The 20,282-nt window shown below is 44.9% G+C and overlaps 2 protein-coding genes and 1 long non-coding RNA gene across 3 annotated transcripts in view; 1 reads left to right on the top strand and 2 right to left on the bottom strand.

The window, feature by feature from the left end:
• LOC125328941 overlaps positions 1-20,282 on the top strand; it is a 77,603-nt gene that overhangs the window by 29,931 nt on the left and 27,390 nt on the right. The gene's annotated exons all lie outside the window — the stretch shown is intronic.
• Positions 659-7,720, bottom strand: LOC125328918 (ribosyldihydronicotinamide dehydrogenase [quinone]-like). Its single transcript, XM_048310209.1, has 7 exons — positions 7,629-7,720; positions 7,210-7,262; positions 5,643-5,807; positions 5,203-5,333; positions 3,562-3,675; positions 3,077-3,178; positions 659-1,919 (listed from the first exon to the last, which is right to left on the bottom strand). Exons 2-7 carry the CDS (start codon positions 7,214-7,216, stop codon positions 1,746-1,748), a joined length of 693 nt encoding a protein of 230 aa, XP_048166166.1. The 5' UTR covers positions 7,217-7,262; positions 7,629-7,720; the 3' UTR covers positions 659-1,745.
• LOC125328927 (ribosyldihydronicotinamide dehydrogenase [quinone]-like) lies at positions 11,719-19,318 on the bottom strand. The gene is made up of 6 exons (XM_048310221.1): positions 19,222-19,318; positions 17,957-18,121; positions 16,350-16,480; positions 14,709-14,822; positions 13,186-13,278; positions 11,719-12,285 (listed from the first exon to the last, which is right to left on the bottom strand). Exons 1-6 carry the CDS (start codon positions 19,226-19,228, stop codon positions 12,112-12,114), a joined length of 684 nt encoding a protein of 227 aa, XP_048166178.1. The 5' UTR covers positions 19,229-19,318; the 3' UTR covers positions 11,719-12,111.

The following is a 20,282-nucleotide window of genomic DNA, read 5'->3' on the forward strand; positions in this document are numbered from 1 at the left end:
AGCCTGGCATTCTTCATCTAATAGTTAACCCCACTAAGCTCTGCAATTGATCCAAAGCAGTAATGTTGGTTTGACAGTTGCAACTTCTGCTTTCACCTCAATTTCCTTCTTTCCTGAATAGTCTGCTAACTGAACACAGTGAATAGAAGGATGATTTCTCTTCTATGCAATTTTAAAATTTGTCATCAAATTTCTCTTGGTAACTTTTAAGTTGTTCTCTTTAAGTCTTTTAGGCACGAATCTGCTTTCCCCGCAACTTAGATGTATAACACTTTCTTCCTTATTCCCTTTCCTTTTCCTATAACAGAGCCATTGGGCCAAAGCAAATTTCCTGCTTCTGCAACGTAAAGACTTTGGCTCACATGCCCTGCAGCAATCTGCAACAGCTTGGGGCAGCTCTGCTTCCTGGGGAATGTCTCTGCTAGAGGTGGCCCCTCATATGGGAGCAAACAGGAACATATGACCCTTTCCCTGTGGTGGCAATTCCCAGTCTGGTGTATCAGCTTACACTGAGCCTCCAGAGTCTGGGCTCAGCACATTTATTATCCAAATAGTCCCTAAGGGACTGTAAAGCTGGGGTGTGACAAGACTGACGCAAAGCAGGTACGGCAGATGCACAGAGGCCTAGGTGTCGTTTGACAGTGACTCAGGAGACGGATTCTTATTGAGGCCACATTTTAATATCAAGTGCAAAGGCAGCTGTTGAGTGAGCTGGTCAAAGCTAGAAATTCAGTAGCTAAGCAAGAAACCCACCCCTTGCCATATGCACAAACAGGGTTAACAACTCTAAAGCACAAAAATAATCCTGCTACAGTTCCAGGTAAAAATCCTGGCTATTAAGAGCAAGACAATTCATTTGTCGCATAGATCCTGACCCGTAGACAGACAGTGCTCCTGCAGGCTTTCGGGTTGGCACTCTGGCTCACCAACTGCTGGTGCTGGAGATCTCCAAGGAAGCCCATTGATGCTGATGCTGGAGAGGAAGCAAACACCCTCCAGACCCAAACACCAGCACTGACTGGTGTGAGAGGGCAGGAAAAAAACAGGATTCCTTTTTCTCTCTACTTTGATTATGGGAAGCTGCATACTTTACAAATGGGAGCTGTAGTCTACAAAGGAAGGCAATTCATGCACATACCATTACATTCATATTTATTTTTTCCCTTTTCTGGTATCTGTCATAGCTTTACTATTGCCTTGTAAGTATGTGTAAAAGCCTAAGGCTGCCCATAAGGGTTTCCAGTTGTTTAAGACACTCTGTAAGGGTATATCCTTTTGCAACACTACTCATTATGTGGTTTTGTTGCTCCAAGGCACAAGTGTAGTGCTCTCACAATCAATCTTGGCCTTTTAAAGGTTGAGTATGGGCACCATATTCCCTGGTAAAGGAAAAAAAGTGGCAACTGGTACAAAAAGTGTTAAAATAAACTTGGCCGTGTACTTTGCTGTTTGACAAGCAGCAATGGTATAATCTGCCATGAAATACCACGAGTGTTATCAACCACAAGCAGGCAGGATGGCAATGTGAGCAAGGAGAACTTCACAGAGAGTTTTGCACCCATCCTTGAAGGGAATCCCTTGGGAATCAGTGAAGGTAAATGCTATATTGTCAGTTAAACTGCTAGCTGCAGTATTCAAAATTCTTCAAATGTATTTGAATTAGGACATTAGTGTTCAGGTATTTAGATAGAACATCCAAAAGAATGGAGAAAAAAATCTTCTCTCTGTAGTCTCATATCTGAACGCTACTTGAAATACCACTCAGGAGAGCAGTCTATGGGTTCTTCCTTCCAAAGAGTCTTCAGACGCTGGGTCCAGGCAGTCAGCATCTCCTTCCTCTTCTCCTCAGAGACATTCTCTGGAGCATAAGAGATGTGAGGTTCAAGGACTTTGACACCACAGAAGTGCATGATTCCATGCTGGATGCAAAACAAAGAAGGAAATGCCTCAGGAAATATTTACTTTTTTACTTTCATTTGAAGAACATGGAAGATTCAAATCTGTTCTGTTTCTTTGACCCAGTATCAGTCAGGTTCTCTAAACCTGTGCATTTATCAGGAGAAGGAAAATAAATTGCAAAAATTCACTACCTATCCGGGCAGTCACTATTGAAGGCATTCAGCAGAATGGCATAAAAGACACTGAAAGATAAGGGCAGCTTAATTTATTCTGCTCTGTGGAATTTATTTTTAGCTGCTGTTAATTCCACAGAACTGTCCCCTTTGGCAGCTGTTCACTGTTCAGTTTGCAAGGATCACAGGCAGCCAAAAGTTCATTTTCCAGTTTGAAACTCCTCAGATTGGTCTCTAACTGCAGTGTGTTTCACGTCTACTTCTAAGATGGGGGTTTTTTTAACCTCTTGCCTCTGGCTTAGCCAAATGATTCTGTAGGAAGGCTAGTGCCTGTGGAATCAGCTCTATTGGAATGTGCCATTTCCCCTGTGCGTATTTTTGAATTCAGAGTTGTGATTCACGTTTTTGCCGTGTTGACCTGCAAACTCTGCAGTTGGACAGCTCTTCAGAAGCAGGCAGCTGGTAACTGTGTGGGGAGGAGACCATGGAATTTTAGCTCATCTGCTGTATTGTATCAGGAAGAAGCTGGCAAAACTTCCCTTACCGCCTGTATTTCCCAAACCATGCTCAGCACTTCTGATAAAAGAGTAGCAATTAGAAGAGGAATGCTAACTTTTGTGTATTGATTGTTACTGCCAGGGTAATGTGTGGCTCCCCTCCTGCCTTGCATCCTACATGAATTGGGTAAGCATGGGGAACAGAAATCCTGTATGGCTGAGCTAAAGGAAATCCTGTAACAGCAGGGAAACTGAAAAGGCTGACAGCATAAGCTTTCTCAAGATTCCAAGCTGGAGGAAGAGGGACAAAACAACTTTAAAAGTCAGTGTACTTTTAAAGTAGTCCCAGGATTTTAGGTAACAGTTTATGACCTGCACATCTTTGGAACTGACAACTTGATTATTTCTTATTATATTCCATATAAAACAAAGAATAAATCAATTGTTAAAAATAGTTGGAATAATAAAAATTGACATAAACAACAACCAAGTGTTCATATATTATACCTGCATGGGCCACAGGACATAGCGAATATCACCACTGATACCTTCTTTTGAATAAATCTCTTGGCTTCCTCCCGTGGTGAAAGAAAACAGGGATAATTTGTCCTAGAATTAGGAAAGTGGTGGTTGATTAAGACATGTTTAAAGAAGAGTGGCTGAATGGTTCAAGAGATATTCAGGGAAACCTGGACAGCATAGATTTCTAGGGGAGAGGGTGACCTCTTCTTTCCCAGACCTTACATGAAGTGGAAGTTCCGAGGCAAAGATTGATGTCATACAATTAGACAGTGGACTGTGTGTCTTTGGGAAGAGATAGGTTAAAGAAAAGGAATTATATGGCTGACACCCTTGTGTGAAGCAGGGCTGATACACTACTTCAACACAGTGTAAAGTGAGAGCTCTAAAGAACTACAATGGAAAAGAAGGACCAAGGCCCCAAAGGACATGGTGCAAACCTTGACCTTAATAAAACAATTCCAAAAACGTACCTGGAGCAAACCACCATCATAAGCCTTTGACAAATCGTAAGCAAAGCCTTGGACCAGGACTCTGTCCATCCAGCCCTTCAGGATCGCAGGCATGCTGAACCAAAACAAGGGAAACTAGGCAAAGAGAAAATTTCCTGGTTAGCACAGAGAGTCTGGGTCACCCTTAGGCCTGGTTTCCAGGACAAATCCTGTCCTCTGAACCTGCTCAGATCCCGTACGTGCCTTCTTGCAGCTCTCTGTCAGGAGAGGCAGTAACTCTGCTTGGCAAAAGGAACTGAAGTGCTTGCTGTTTGCAGTAACGTCAGGGCCAGACCTGAGCACCTGCAGCACACCAACACCGTGCTGCATGTGAGGGCTCCCATCCAGATTAAAGTTGGAATTTGATGAAGTAGGAGGGTGCCATTTAGTTCAGATTTACGACTGTACAGAATCATGTCTCCTATGGCTAAAATGCAAAAGGATCTAATATCTTATCAGCAGCATTGACATCTGGTGATCCGTTCTGATCTGACAGTCTGCTGACAAATGCCGCGGGATCTTAGGAAAGACTTCTTTTCAAACCCTGCTGACATCATGACCCCAAATCCCTTTACTGAGAAGAAAAAGACGTCTTTAACAGTTGGACCCTTGGTTTCTAGCTCTTCCAGTTAGCCCATGAGACTGCATTCCAAAGCTATCATGTCTTTGTGGCATTATCTTCACTGCTTTATGGGCTCTTATACTAGGCTGCATCACTACTCCTAAACCTTTGTACACACTGCACACAGAGGAAGAAATTCTATAAACATGTAACCACACGTGGCTTAATTCAAGGTGGAAACAATGTGGACACAGGGCAAACACCACAGTCACTACAAGTGGTGAGTTTAGTCTGTAGCAAATTTTGAATTCCTTTATGATGTCCCTTAGAGGCTTTTTAAATTTCTTTCTTTTCTTGTTTTTTTTCTGCACCAGAACCCACTCAACTCTTCAGAGCATTCTAGACAGAAAGTAGCAAGCAACCACTTCCTTCAGGGCATGCCTTACTGTTCTCATCTGGGAAGCAAGAGTGTGAAAATGACAATGACTTACAGTGAAATGCTTCATTGAGATATGGCCCCATCCTAAATTTAATCTAACACTGGACAGAGGAATATATCTAGAGATGTCTAAGGCCAACAGGCACACTAAGAAATGTAAGGCTACTATTTCCCTTCACAGTTCTTTGGGGTTTGCAGACACTGGGGACACCGCTGGCACAGCGGGCAATAGAGATGGGCTGTAAAGATCCATTAGCAATTCCCAGTAGTGCTTCTGCAACTTGGCAACAAATGAGAACAGTCTGCTTGGGAAAGCCCAATTCCCTGACCTTGCTGGCTGCCCCCAGCTCCTTGCCCAGAAAATAATCCTTGCTCTGCTTTCTGCCAGCCTGCCTGACATCCATGGTCACATAGGACATTGTGCACCGAGACAGGAAGTTTGGCCCCGTGTTGGGGAGTTCCTGGGGTTGCTGTTGTTTCAACCTGCATCACTTTGCTACTCAGTTACTGGATTTGCTGTAATAATGACCCAGGTAATTGTACTACTGATCTGTAACTTTTACTGTACCATTACCTAGAGATAAAATGACCATCTCAACTGAATTCTGTTTAAAATAATGACCTGAAAAATCAGCAGGTCTGCTTCCTGCACCTTCTTCTGCTCTTCAACCAGGTCTTTGGACAAACCTCCTCTCTTGTAAGCTTCCCAGGTCTCCACACCATAATTGAACACTTCTGAGTTGTGCAGGTGACCTGTGGGTAGAAGTGAACAGTCATTCCTTGCTCCATATCCAGTATCAGAGCCAGATAAGAGTTAAATACAGGCTGCAATCTACAGTTTATTTTTGGGAGCAGACTTTAAGAAATGCTGATGTCAGGTCAGTAAGTTTCTTATTAATCTCTTGATGATCCAAGGGCTGGAGCACCTCTCCTTTAAGACAGAGTAGTTGGGATTGTATAGCATGGGGAAGATTTCAAGGAGACTTTTTCAACCTTCTGATATCTGACAGGGGGCTTACAAGTCACTGGTTTTTGAAAAAGGTATATTTCGGCTGGTCTCACCAACAATGTCATTTCTTGTTGCTCTGGGCTCAAACTGCATGGCATATAAATCCGACACAGTGACACTGCAGCCCTGCTTGGTCAATTCTTCCACAGCAATCTTCAACAAAGACCCGTTGAAGGACTTGGGCTCTTGATGTGCATAGACTATCAGAACTTTCTTCCCTGGAGGCAGAAAGAAAACCAGGAGACCATTTGGAATTTAGGAGGCAGATGCAGAAGAGTTTGTAGAGTTGGGGCTTGTTCCTTGCTTTTTCTGTAGTGTCCTTTCCCAGGGGCCCAAAATCAGTGAAAGCAGAGTGACAGTGGCAGCATTTGACCCCTGCTCAGCAGCAGTGAGTGACTCCTGAGGCACTAATTGCTGGATGTGCCCAGCCCATCAATTCTGTGCTACACTGGGCTTTCCTAGGTGGAACTCAGTGGACAGAGGGGATATTCCACAGCAGGTCACTCTGCCCTCCACCAGTACAATCCCCCACTTCTCCTGAGACAACATTTCTGTTGGTCTGATTCCACTACTGCCGAAAAACCAGTGCCGGCATAGATTGCCTCAAAGTGTCACGGAAACAACTTCTGCGAGAACACCTTCCTACTGCAGTGGGGGATGCCGTCATCTTTCAGTTTAGTGCTGTGGAAGTGACAGCCTCGGGATACATGTTTAAGATGCCTCTGTCCCGCTTCAGCACCATCACAGCGACCTCTATAGACAGCAACGGGATTTTTTTCTCAGAGATTAGACTGCTGTGTGTATCTCGAACTCCTGTCAAAGTCGACTCACGGTAAGCTGAGTGGCCAAGCGGGTGTGTTGGGATGGAGCTTCTTAGAGGCATGTAACAAGGTTTTGCTTAAAGCGCTCCATGGTGTGCTCAAAGTTTTATTGCGCCTAGGTAATTCAATTTTAATAATTCTATTAAAAATCATTAATTTGTGAAAACAAAGGAAAGATCTTGTATGGGGTAGTAGTTGTTTGTAGATAACCAGAGAGGGAAATTTACAGGGACTATTGAAAATGACAGGGTCTGCAAAACATGCAGCTCTTGCTTCCTGACTGCCAAGACAAAAAGTCAGGCATGTCCTGAACTCAGTTTCTCTGCAGGACAGCTTCTGGATGTGGGTGCATAGTGTCCATGAAACAAGAGCTATGCAAAAAAGACTATTAAATCTTGCAGGTCAAATGCTGTCATAAAATCAACGTGCATATAAACTCTTTAAACCCCTGCTCTACACCATACTCTGGAATTTCAGGAGCAGTTACGGCTTTGCTGTTTCTGCCAGGTCTCCATGAACGGAGCTCAGTGACCAGACGCGTCACATGCTCCAAAAGGTGCTAAGTTTGAGTCTGCAAAAATGCTGATTTGTTTCCATTTCGGTGGAGCTGAGGGCACTTGGACATACAGTGTCTGGAGAGGCTGGAGTTTTCTGAGGCATCACTTACTGAGGTAATTTCAGTCGTTTGGAAAACTAAGACCTCAGTGTCCCAAGCAAACACGGCAGAGAGGCCCCATCCCTGAGGTGCCCAGCGCCCAGGCCTGGAGTGAGCAGCATTTTCATTCGCATTTGCTCTTACCTGCCATTGTTGGGGAGCGCTGGGGAGCTTGTCTCCTGATAATCCGGTACTGCCTGAGAATTCAAGTGAGAGATTTGCTGGTGAGAAACACCAGGAGCAGGTGCGCGGAGAATCGCTGTGTCAGTGGGAAATGCGCCATGGTGTGAGTACAGGCGCTCACGCATAGAAGGGCACTGGCCAAGCGCGACCCTCCGGACCCGACCGGGCCGGGCCGTCGGCATTCCTGGGGAGCGGGAGGGAAGCCCCCGGCTCTCGGCCCGAGCCCTGGAGCAGGAATTCTCCTCCGGCCGCCGGACCGGCACTTGGCGGCCGCGGCACGGCCCGGGGCTGCGCCGGGTGCATCGCGCCGCTCCCGGTCCCGTGCTGCCCTCTGGAAAGCGGCTTCGGAACAGCCCCCAGCGCAAGCCGGGTGCCCTTACCTGCTCCTCGGGGCCCGGAGCACACCGGCGCCGGGGCTGGGAGCGCTCCTTCCCGGCGGCCCCGCTGCCCGCCCGCCCCGGGCCTAGGGGCAGCGCCGGGGCGGGATCGGGATCGGCGCCGCCCACGGCTCCGGCTCCGCTCGAGGGCGCGCTCGGCCGGGAGCGCGCCTCCGCTGCTGTGACCGCATGTGAGACCTACATCATCTCTAGATATTTTTGTTATTCTGGGTTTTCGCTCTTCTCCAAGTACAGAGCTCGTCCTTCATTTCTCCCAGCAACGTAGTATGTGAACTCCTAAACCATCCATCTACCCTTATCTGCTCTTCCTTTGTGCCTTGGGCTGGCCCACACGTGCATCTGCCCGGAGCAGGGGGCTCCTCCCTTCCAGCTGTCTGAAAGGTGTCTCATGGCAAAGACAGGTGGGACACAGAAGGATGCGGGCGGCTGTGGGTTTGGAGAGGTAGGACAGCCTTGCTGTCAAGGGAAAGGTTTCTCTCTGGGTATTGAGACTGCCCCGTGTTGGACAACCTGAATAAACAGCTTCCTTCCAAGACCTTGGGGGGGAAAAAAAAGCAAAAAAAAGCTGAGCGCAATCATTTCCCCTCAAAAAAAAGCTGACAGTGGAACTAGTGGAACTGATGCAATGATGAACAAAACATTCCTGTTTTTCATCCATTCTGGATCAGCTGGTATTGAGACAGAACAGGAGTTTAATGCTCTGACAGCTCCCGATGCAAGGGCTGAGCACACCTACTGTAAAGAGGAGACTCAGGACCAAATGCTGAATTGCCACACTGAGCTCACTGTAGTTTGAATACAGCAATTTTGTGTCCATCCACACTGTGAGGTATCTCAAGGAGAGTATTGTTGAACCTGCAGTCCAGAGAGTCTGGGACATTTGTCAGCTAAATAAAGCAAATGCAAATACATATGTGGTACCTCTGGTGGGCCAATTGTGCAGTTTTGGTCTTCTCCTGCAATCCCAAACATTACAGAAATCTTTTTTTAACATTTGACTTCTCAGCTTTTTGTTTTGTTTTGTTTTTTTGTTTTTGTTTAGTTCTTCTACTTTTGAGCTTTGCATTATTTATGGGGCTGACGGAAGGAAGAGAAATGGCTGAATTTATAAGAATTGCTTGGTTCAAAAGGTTTAAGTCTCATTCAGTGGGGTCTTGCCAGCATGTACTAGGCAAATAAAGGGAGAAACTGGCATCTATTTGCATGTGCTTATAGGTCACACCTTTGATATGTAGCTGGTTTTTTTGCCAGCAGGATGAAAATTGCTGTGTGTGAAATTTGCAGGTTTCATTGCACCACTGGAAAAATTGTAGGGACTGATGAATAAAAAGCATCAAATCTTCACAGTGCCAGACCAACCTAGAATGGTTACCTAGCTCCTTAGTCTTAACTAAAAATCCAGTCACAGTAAGCTTGTGTCATAATGGGAAGGCAACTTTGAATCTGTTTTCCTGGTATTCATTTTAAGGGCTGTATTGTAGTAGTAAGCTTTGCCAACAAAGGTTTAATTTTTAACTCTCCTTCCTCTCCTCCTGTAGTTTGCTTCCAGGTATCTCTAAAGAGACTTTTCCTCCTCCATTTCTCTGATGAATTGCAAGTTCTGTAGGGACCTGAGCGTAATCATTCTCTGGCTCTCCCTGGCTTAACACTCTGCCTGGCCCAGCAAGGATGAGTGTTCTCTCACACAGGAGCTTTCCGGAGATGACTCAATGCTGGAATGTTAATTCTGGGCTCCACACCCTGTCCAGAACTCTGGGGCGGGGGGTCATCAGTGGGCAAAACTCTAAGGAGATACTTGTCTATAATCTTTCTGTAATCTACCTTTTAAATCTAAAAATAAAGCATTATCTGGTCTGATTGATCCCCCTGCTGTCCAACAGCCATCAAGATATTATGCTGTAGAGGTAATTTTAGAGAAAGAAGCCATGATCTCAGCTAGCTTTGGATCATGCGTGCACCAAAACTTGTGTTGTTTTTCTCTGAGCCCTCAGAGGGCTGCGATGGGAGAAACTGCAGCAACAACAGAGTTGATGCTTGTGGAGAAGGGCTGCATCCCCCTGAGAGTGTGAATGCAGAATGGGAGGCCCAAGGGCCTTAGGAACCACTGTGTTTGGTGACTGACCGCATCCACAATTTTTCACTGCAGTTAAGTTCAGAAGACGACTACCTGACGTTTCCCATAGATGCTGAGCTGTGGCCTAGCAACAGATGACAGAAATACAAGGGTGTATGTGTAGAGTACATTGAGAGGATTTAATTTTCTCTTGGATTCTTACTGAATTCCAGGGAAGAACCACCTTTGCTCTGTGTGTCTCACTGGGGTACAACAGTATTTGCAGCTTTGGCAATCTTTTGTGTGGACAAGCTGGTTAGGTCTTGGTTTATTCTCTCTGTTGGATGTCAACAAAATGCTTTCTCATTTCATCAATTCAGAAACAACTATGGGGTATTTTGACTCCACAGTCCTAGGGATGAAGCTGTTCTTTTGTCTCTTTCCTGGGTTTTTCAAACATACCGGAATTCCTGTGCATTCAGGCGGCATGAAACTGAGCATTTTAATACTCTTAGAATGATGAGACAATTACCCAGCACTAATTCAAGGGCATCCTCAGCTTAAATTCTTTGCATCTCTTCTGTAAAGTGTAGGCTCTTTAGGCTTTAAAATATCTAATAACACAGTAGGATTTTTCTTAAAAAAAAAAAGCCGTACTTGCATTATGCATGGTATTTGTTATTGGCTGTTTCTCATTTCAGCACAACCTTTTGATAATTAGTCTATTCCTCTGCAAGCAGTCAGCTCATCTCAGTGATGTTGCTTCAGGAACCAAATATTAAACCACAGAATGAACTATACCTGGCTTTAAATGTCAGGTTTTTTGAAACCTGGATTAAAGGCACCTTACCACAAGATATCAGTCTTGGTTTCTGTAGGCTATGAAGCTTCTTGGTAACACAGTTCAAATGGGGATCTGTTTGTTTTCCTCAATTGTTCTGCAGTTGCAAGCATGTTTGACCTGCCATTTCAGAACATCAAATAAAAGAAATACAGTAATGATTTCTGGAAAAAATTGTCAGAGAAAAAGATCAGAGCATTGCCTAGACATCTGTGGGAGAGGAGGACCACCAGCAACACAAAACCAATCCTCAGACTAAATGGAAGTGGAAAGCATGTTCCTTATACCCTTCTCCCCAGCCTGAAGAGCAGCTACAAGTTACACACCTAATTCTAGTTTCATTCTCATGAAATTAATGCTGGTTTGGCAGGGTAACATTTGACTTTTAGCATAATGTGATTTGGAAGGACAACCATTCTTTAGTTTAAAATGGCTGTAACATTTCCAGTGCTACTAAGAAAGTAATACTTCCTTTGTCTCTCCTTATTAACTACAGACCTGTCTCTGTTGGTTTTCTATGTGGTAAAATTCTCCTGAGTTTTGGAAGGCATGTGTCAGAACACATGTGCAGCCCAGCACAGTGCCCTGCATAGCAGGCACTGAAAGCATGTCAGGACAAGGACAATAACTCTTAGCTCAGCACCCACTGTCACTGCACAGTTGATGGCTTCCAAAGCGTTGCAACAGCAGCATCCTTGTGTGACCTGAAAACTTTGGCTAACATGCCCTGCAACAGACATGGGCTACAGTTTGGGGCAGCTTTGCTTCCTGGGAAATATCTCTGCTAGACGTGGCCCTTCACTTCATACGGGAGCAAACAGGAACACATGACTGGTGTGAGAGGGCAGGAAAAAAACAGGATCCCATTTTGTCTCTACTAAGGGTAATCAAAATAGAGACGTCCCTTTGATTTTAGGAAGCTGCATACTTTACAAATGGGAGCTGTAGTCTACAAAGGGAGGCAATTCATGCACATATCAATATACAAAATTTGCACTTATTTTTTCCCTTTTCTAGTATCTGTCATAGCTTTACTATTGCCTTGTAAGTATGTGTAAAAGCCTAAGGCTGCCCATAAGGGTTTCCAGTTGTTTAAGACACTTGCAACACTACTCATTATGTGGTTTTGTTGCTCCAAGGCACAAGTGTAGTGCTCTCACAATCAATCTTGGCCTTTTAAAGGTTGAGTATGGGCACCATATTCCCTGGTAAAGGAAAAAAAGTGGCAACTGGTACAAAAAGTGTTAAAATAAACTTGGCCGTGTACTTTGCTGTTTGACAAGCAGCAATGGTATAATCTGCCATGAAATACCACGAGTGTTATCAACCACAAGCAGGCAGGATGGCAATGTGAGCAAGGAGAACTTCACAGAGAGTTTTGCACCCATCCTTGAAGGGAATCCCTTGGGAATCAGTGAAGGTAAATGCTATATTGTCAGTTAAACTGCTAGCTGCAGTATTCAAAATTCTTCAAATGTATTTGAATTAGAACATTAGTGTTCAGGTATTTAGATAGAACATCCAAAAGAATGGAGAAAAAAATCTTCTCTCTGTAGTCTCATATCTGAACGCTACTTGAAATACCACTCAGGAGAGCAGTCTATGGGTTCTTCCTTCCAAAGAGTCTTCAGACGCTGGGTCCAGGCAGTCAGCATCTCCTTCCTCTTCTCCTCAGAGGCATGCTCTGGAGCATAAGAGATGTGAGGTTCAAGGACTTTGACACCACAGAAGTGCATGATTCCATGCTGGATGCAAAACAAAGAAGGAAATGCCTCAGGAAATATTTACTTTTTTACTTTCATTTGAAGAACATGGAAGATTCAAATCTGTTCTGTTTCTTTGACCCAATATCAGTCAGGTTCTCTAAATCTATGCATTTATCAGGAGAAGGGAAGGAAATTGCTGCTAATTGCTCTCTTTGGATGCTGTATGCTGTTCAATTTGCAAGGATAAGGGACAGTCAAAAGTTCATTGTCCGGTTTAAACTTTCTCATTGTTCCTGAACTGCAGTGTGTTTCACATCTACTTCTATGCTGGTTTCTTGGATTGTTTGGTGATTTTTTTTGTTGCTGTTTTGTTTTGTTTATAAGTTTTTGCCTCTGGTGTAGCCATATGATCCTGTATGAAGGCTTGTGCCTGTGGAAGTTCAGCTTGCCCTTTTCCCTCTGTGTGTTTCTGAATTTAGAATTGTGTTTCATGTTTCTGTCACATTTACTTGTGAGCTCTGAAGTTGGACAGCTCCTCAGGGGTATGGGAGCTTGTATCTGTAGTGGGGAAGAGACTAGGTGTGACTCCCCTCCTGTCCCACATCCTACATGAATTGGGTAACCACAGGGAACAGAAATCCTATACGGCTGAGCTAAAGGAAATCCTGTAACACCAGAGACACTGGAAAGGCTGACAGCAGAAGCTTTCCCCAGATTCCAAGCTGGAGGAAGGGGGACAAAACAACTTTAAGACTCTGTGGACTTTTGAAGTAGTCTCAGCATTTTAGGGCCCTGTTTATAACCTGCAGATGCTTGGAGCAGGCAACTTAATTATTTCTTATTATGTTTTGTATAAAATAATCAATAAAACTGTTGTTTATAAATAGCTGGAATAGTAAAAATTATGGCAAACAGTAACCAAATATTCCTGTATTATACCTGCATGGGCCATAAGAGATAGCGAATATCACCTCTGGTTGCATACTTCTCTTTGCTTCCTCCCGTGGTGAAAGAAAACAGGGATAATTTGTCCTAGAATTAGGAAAGCAGTGCTTGAGTTAGACATGTTTTAAGAGGAGTGGCCAAACAGTTCAAGAGATATTCAGGGGAACCTGGACAGCATGAATTTCTAGAGGAAGGGGTGTCCTCTTCCTTCCCAGACATTATAACGATTGGCAGTTGTAAGGCAAAGATCGATGTCATACAATTACATCAATGGACTGAGTGTTCGGGCTTTGGGCAGAGATGGGTTAAAAAGAAAACTAATTATGTGTCTGACACCCTTGTGTGAAGGAGAGCTGATCCTTGTTCTTCGTTATGCAACATTTGGAAAACTGTGGCTGGAAAGCCCTCTGTTACTGTGGAAATCTTTATTCCTGTCCTCTCTGACTGCAGAAATTTTTGCTAAAGTCCCCCTTCAAACTTGGCCTTGCTTAAGCACCATGTTTCTTCTGCTTCTGTGACTATGGTATTAGCCACGTACTCAGCTTCTCTCATCTCAGTTTTAGCTTCTGTAATCGAACTAATATTTTCCCAGTGCAGTATCCCAAGTGTCTTGAGCCTGTAATATGCAGCCATATGTAGCCATATGCAGCTGTAATCATTGGGGATTATGCCTATTTATCTCAGCAAGGCTTTTTTTTTTTTTTTTTTTTTTTTTTTAGATTTTATTTCTTTAATTTTAAATTTCTGACATTTGAAGAAACTGAAATGTTTGGAATTGTTAAGATGATCAGAACTAACAGAGATTAACATGCAGTGAAAGAAATGTGAAACTAATATTGATTGTTTTTTGATGCTCCATTTGTTACCAAATAAGATCTATCAGACACTGGGCCAGAATTTTCCAGGGATATTCCCAGTGCTGTGGAGAATTAAAAATGTATGAATTGACATCAAGAGATACTGCTCTTACCAAATTAAATGCTACAGAGAAGAAAAGGTTCAAAATAGATAGTTCTGACAGAGGCTCATACTCTGGGTATTTTCTGAGTATATTCAGATTTCTGGTTAAGTTTAATAGTTCAACTTTTAACATCTAATCCCAGAACAGGACTTTGATACCTCTTCTATTGTGTCAGTCATTACAGATAAGAGCAGTCCTACGGTGGTAGGAAGAATGATAGGCTGTTGTTATAGGAAATGGATCGACTTAAACAGTTTGCAAGCTGTATGTGATCACAGTGCACTCTGATACTCCTAATAAATGATGAAGCCCATATAGTAGGCCAATAAAGATCTCTAGGAGATCGCTTAAATCTTCAGGAACTGCTGCAGTCTCCTTATTTTCCTATCCTTCAGACAGTGTGAGCAGCCCAGAAAGTTACACAACATGTTACTGAAGCATTATTTCAGAGCAGTGTAAAGTGAGAGCTTTAAATACTACAATGGAAAAGTAGGACCAAGGCCCCAAAGGACATGGTGCAAACCTTGACCTTAATAAAACAATTCCAAAAACGTACCTGGAGCAAACCACCATCATAAGCCTTTGACAAATCGTAAGCAAAGCCTTGGACCAGGACTCTGTCCATCCAGCCCTTCAGGATCGCAGGCATGCTGAACCAAAACAAGGGAAACTAGGCAAAGAGAAAATTTCCTGGTTAGCACAGAGAGTCTGGGTCACCCTTAGGCCTGGTTTCCAGGACAAATCCTGTCCTCTGAACCTGCTCAGATCCTGTACGTGCCTTCTTGCAGCTCTCTGTCAGGAGAGGCAGTAACTCTGCTTGGCAAAAGGAACTGAAGTGCTTGCTGTTTGCAGTAACGTCAGGGCCAGACCTGAGCACCTGCAGCACACCAACACCGTGCTGCATGTGAGGGCTCCCATCCAGATTAAAGTTGGAATTTGATGAAGTAGGAGGGTGCCATTTAGTTCAGATTTACGACTGTACAGAATCATGTCTCCTATGGCTAAAATGCAAAAGGATCTAATATCTTATCAGCAGCATTGACATCTGGTGATCCGTTCTGATCTGACAGTCTGCTGACAAATGCCGCGGGATCTTAGGAAAGACTTCTTTTCAAACCCTGCTGACATCATGACCCCAAATCCCTTTACTGAGAAGAAAAAGACGTCTTTAACAGTTGGACCCTTGGTTTCTAGCTCTTCCAGTTAGCCCATGAGACTGCATTCCAAAGCTATCATGTCTTTGTGGCATTATCTTCACTGCTTTATGGGCTCTTATACTAGGCTGCATCACTACTCCTAAACCTTTGTACACACTGCACACAGAGGAAGAAATTCTATAAACATGTAACCACACGTGGCTTAATTCAAGGTGGAAACAATGTGGACACAGGGCAAACACCACAGTCACTACAAGTGGTGAGTTTAGTCTGTAGCAAATTTTGAATTCCTTTATGATGTCCCTTAGAGGCTTTTTAAATTTCTTTCTTTTCTTGTTTTTTTTCTGCACCAGAACCCACTCAACTCTTCAGAGCATTCTAGACAGAAAGTAGCAAGCAACCACTTCCTTCAGGGCATGCCTTACTGTTCTCATCTGGGAAGCAAGAGTGTGAAAATGACAATGACTTACAGTGAAATGCTTCATTGAGATATGGCCCCATCCTAAATTTAATCTAACACTGGACAGAGGAATATATCTAGAGATGTCTAAGGCCAACAGGCACACTAAGAAATGTAAGGCTACTATTTCCCTTCACAGTTCTTTGGGGTTTGCAGACACTGGGGACACCGCTGGCACAGCGGGCAATAGAGATGGGCTGTAAAGATCCATTAGCAATTCCCAGTAGTGCTTCTGCAACTTGGCAACAAATGAGAACAGTCTGCTTGGGAAAGCCCAATTCCCTGACCTTGCTGGCTGCCCCCAGCTCCTTGCCCAGAAAATAATCCTTGCTCTGCTTTCTGCCAGCCTGCCTGACATCCATGGTCACATAGGACATTGTGCACCGAGACAGGAAGTTTGGCCCCGTGTTGGGGAGTTCCTGGGGTTGCTGTTGTTTCAACCTGCATCACTTTGCTACTCAGTTACTGGATTTGCTGTAATAATGACCCAGGTAATTGTACTACTGATCTGTAACTTTTACTGTACCATTACCTAGAGATAAAATGACCATCTCAACTGAATTCTGTTTAAAATAATGACCTGAAAAATCAGCAGGTCTGCTTCCTGCACCTTCTTCTGCTCTTCAACCAGGTCTTTGGACAAACCTCCCCTCTTGTAAGCTTCCCAGGTCTCCACACCGTAATTGAACACTTCTGAGTTGTGCAGGTGACCTGTGGGTAGAAGTGAACAGTCATTCCTTGCTCCATATCCAGTATCAGAGCCAGATAAGAGGTGAATGCAGGTTGCTATTCACAGTTCTAAACTGAGTTACTGCTTTCTGTTTTTCCCCCTTTCTTGTCTTTGTTGGATATTCAGCATCATCTCAGGTGATGGTGACTTGATTTTAAAATGGAGCATGTGGAGGCCGGTGGGCCTATGGATCAAGGGACAAAAAGAGTCCCCTGGTGGGACAGTCCCTAAGACCAAAGATCCTCCCCAGGTTAGGGTGACAGAAAAGGCTTCCGCCAGGATGCATTCTTCTGTTTTGCTAATGTACCCCAGTTCTGCTTCCCTGGTTGGCCATTGGCCTCCCCGCCCATTTGTTACCTCATATGTCCCTGCCCTAGAAGGTTCTTCTCTCCCTGTTCCCCCCATTGGCCCTTGCCCCATCGCGGCTCCCTCAGAGTTTTCCCATTGGCTCCCATTCCCTAGCCCCGCCTGCGTACTGGCCCCATGCCCTCAGACCATTGGTCCCTGATGCTCTCATATGTAAACCTGGATCCTCCAATGTTCTTTGTCTTCGTCCCTGGAACCCTTCATGGGTGTGGCTGCATTAAACTCCTTCCGTGGAACCCCATACGAGGACCCTTCCCATGTCTTTGTCGTGGACCCATTTCCTGGAGCTGTCCGTGTGTGTGTATGCATGTGTGAGTGTGTGGTGGTCCTGCCGAGTGGCTTCGCCTTGGAGACGCTTTCGGAAGGTCGCTGCACCTCACCATCTGGCACTGCAAAATGCCACGACAGGAGAGGAATGTAGGATCTCAGAGTTCTGGGCCTTCACTTTCCTGTAGCAACACAGGAAGTGTAATATGAGGACCTAAGGACTCTGGTGATGCAGGGAGAAGATTTAAGAGAATGCTGTTAATTGTTCTGCCTTAGGGTTTACTGAGGCATCATGCACTTGTAAGCATTATGGAGCTGCTTTCCAGCCTCTATAACTGGGAAATTCACCAAGGGATAGGGAACCAGTATTGGCCGGCTCTACTGATTCAACTAGCACATCATCACTCTTAGCAGAAGACAGAGGCAGTAGTAGCCTTGTGAACTAAACTGTAGCAAGTCCCAGAATGTATCTGAAGACATTTCCTCCCCATGAGAAATGGACTTTAGAGACTGATTATGAACACGTGCTAATGTGTTTTTCCCTGTCAGTAATCTCACTGTGATACAAAGTTCATGTTCAGGAGTGGACTTTTAGAAATGGAGATATCTGGTCATGAATAAGTTTCTTATTAATGAAATAAGTTTCTTATTAATCTCTTGATGATCCAAGAGCTGGAGCACCTCTCCTATCAAGACAGACTGAGAGTTGGGGTTGTATAGCATGGGGAAGATTTCAGGGAGACTTTTTTTTCAACCTTCTGATATCTGACAGGGACCTTACAAGTCACTGGTTTTTGAAAAAGGTATATTTCGGCTGGTCTCACCAACAATGTCATTTCTTGTTGCTCTGGGCTCAAACTGCATGGCATATAAATCCGACACGGTGACACTGCAGCCCTGCTTGGTCAATTCTTCCACAGCAATCTTCAGCAAAGACCCATTGAAGGACTTAGGCTCTTGATGTGCATAGACTATCAGAACTTTCTTCCCTGGAGGCAGAAAGAAAACCAGGCGACCATTTGGAATTTAGGAGGCAGATGCAGAAGAGTTTGTAGAGTTGGGGCTTGTTCCTTGCTTTTTCTGTAGTGTCCTTTCCCAGGGGCCCAAAATCAGTGAAAGCAGAGTGACAGTGGCAGCATTTGACCCCTGCTCAGCAGCAGTGAGTGACTCCTGAGGCACTAATTGCTGGATGTGCCCAGCCCATCAATTCTGTGCTACACTGGGCTTTCCTAGGTGGAACTCAGTGGACAGAGGGGGTATTCCATAGCAGATCACACTGCCCTACATCAGGAAAACACTGCCCCTCCTATTCAGTCAACAAGGAAAGAGGAAATATTTTGTGTGTGGTAGGAGTTTTTTATAGATAACCAGACAGCTAAAATTATAGGGATTATTGAACATGACAGGGTCTGTAAAACATGCAGCTCTTGCTTTCTGACTGCCAAGACCAAAGCTCAGGCATCTCCTAAGCTCAGTTTCTCTGGGACATAGCTTCTGGATGCACAGCTCAGAACAACACCTGCCAAGCGACAGGCAAATTTACGGTGTCAGGGATATCTAGTAGAAGCCAAGCTGAATATTTGATGAAATAACAGCTCATTTTTAACCTAAATGACAAGGGGTAATTATTTCTCCAGGGTGCATAGTGTCCATGAAACAAGAGCTATGCAAAAAAGACTAATAAAACTTGCAGGTCAAATGCTATCATAAATTCAACACACGTACAAAATTTTTAAACCCCTGTATATATCTTATTCTGGAATACCAGGAGTAGTCACCTCTTTGCTGTTCCTGCCAGCTCCAGCAAACAGGGAGTTCAGTGGCTGGAGATGCAAGCTCCCCAAGTTGCTAAGTTTGATTCTGCAAAGCTGCCAGATTGTTATCCCTTTTGATAGAGCTGAGGGCACTTGGACACACAGTGTTTGGAGAGGCTGGAGTTTTCTGAGGCATCACTTACTGAGGTAATTTCAGTCGTTTGGAAAACTAAGACCTCAGTGTCCCAAGCAAACACGGCAGAGAGGCCCCATCCCTGAGGTGCCCAGCGCCCAGGCCTGGAGTGAGCAGCATTTTCATTCGCATTTGCTCTTACCTGCCATTGTTGGGGAGCGCTGGGGAGCTTGTCTCCTGATAATCCGGTACTGCCTGAGAATTCAAGTGAGAGATTTGCTGGTGAGAAACACCAGGAGCAGGTGCGCGGAGAATCGCCGGGTGCATCGCGCCGCTCCCGGTCCCGTGCCGCCCTCTGGAAATCGGCTCCGGGGCGGCCCTGGCGCCGCGGTCCCAGCGCAAGCCGGGTGCCCTTACCTGCTGCTTGGGACCCGGAGCACACCTGCGGCGGGGCTGGGAGCGGCCCTTCAGAGAATCACGGAATATCCTGAGCTGGAAGGGACCCACAATGATCATCGAGTCCAACTCTTTCTGGCCCTGGGGCAGCGCCAGCGCGGGGCGGGCTCAGGATCGGCGCAGCCCGCAGGCACGGCTCTGCCTTTTTTTTCTCTGCATCTGGTTTCATTTGATACCCCACAGCTGTAGTTCTTGCACTGTGAGTGGCAGTGGAGGGTCAGTTCCTGCTCTTCCCCTCTGTCCGCTGGTGATTTTGTGGACTTGCAGCGTGTGCCGGCTGAATCACCTCTTTCCAGGACTGTTCTTTGGGGGTGATCTCTGTTCAGAAGCTGCTCTGTACTTTCAGTCCTTCCTAGTGTTCTTCTTTGCCCCTTTCCAGTTCTGCTGTATCATTTCTTGAAGCGAGGGAACCAGGTCTATGTATGGTTTTCACACTGTCGGCATGCCTTGGATATGCCCAGTGGACTGATGATTTTCTGCTCTGTGGTCTTAATAATTCCTACTGTAAAATTCGCACTTTTTTGACTGCTATGGAGTGTTGAGCTGATGTCTGTGTGGAATTATCGTTCATAAATAGAAGATTTTACTCCTGTGTGGTGATAGTCAGCTCAAAGCCCTTTATCTTAAAAGTGAGGCCAAGCAGGTTGGTTTGTCTCCCGTAAGCATCTCTTAAGGTTCACAGAGACTAAAAACAACCTCCACTTGTCTAACCTCCTGAGCAGCATTCAGAACACTGTGCTGGTCTTAGTTCCCATACAGGTTAGAAACAATCCTGGTGCTCTGTTAACAACCCAGCTATCGGAGGAA

This window comes from Corvus hawaiiensis, chromosome 1, assembly GCF_020740725.1.
Source record: "Corvus hawaiiensis isolate bCorHaw1 chromosome 1, bCorHaw1.pri.cur, whole genome shotgun sequence".
Taxonomy (NCBI): domain Eukaryota; kingdom Metazoa; phylum Chordata; class Aves; order Passeriformes; family Corvidae; genus Corvus; species Corvus hawaiiensis.

What these genes read in the sequence shown, in the direction of transcription:
- LOC125328918 (XM_048310209.1), bottom strand. An exon ending in AACAAGAAATGACATTGTTG is followed by an intron (nt 5,334 to 5,642) that starts GTGAGACCAGCC and finishes TTCTACCCACAG; the next exon opens with GTCACCTGCACAACTCAGAA. An exon ending in ATGATGGTGGTTTGCTCCAG is followed by an intron (nt 3,179 to 3,561) that starts GTACGTTTTTGG and finishes TCCTAATTCTAG; the next exon opens with GACAAATTATCCCTGTTTTC.
- LOC125328927 (XM_048310221.1), bottom strand. An exon ending in AACAAGAAATGACATTGTTG is followed by an intron (nt 16,481 to 17,956) that starts GTGAGACCAGCC and finishes TTCTACCCACAG; the next exon opens with GTCACCTGCACAACTCAGAA. An exon ending in ATGATGGTGGTTTGCTCCAG is followed by an intron (nt 13,279 to 14,708) that starts GTACGTTTTTGG and finishes TCCTAATTCTAG; the next exon opens with GACAAATTATCCCTGTTTTC.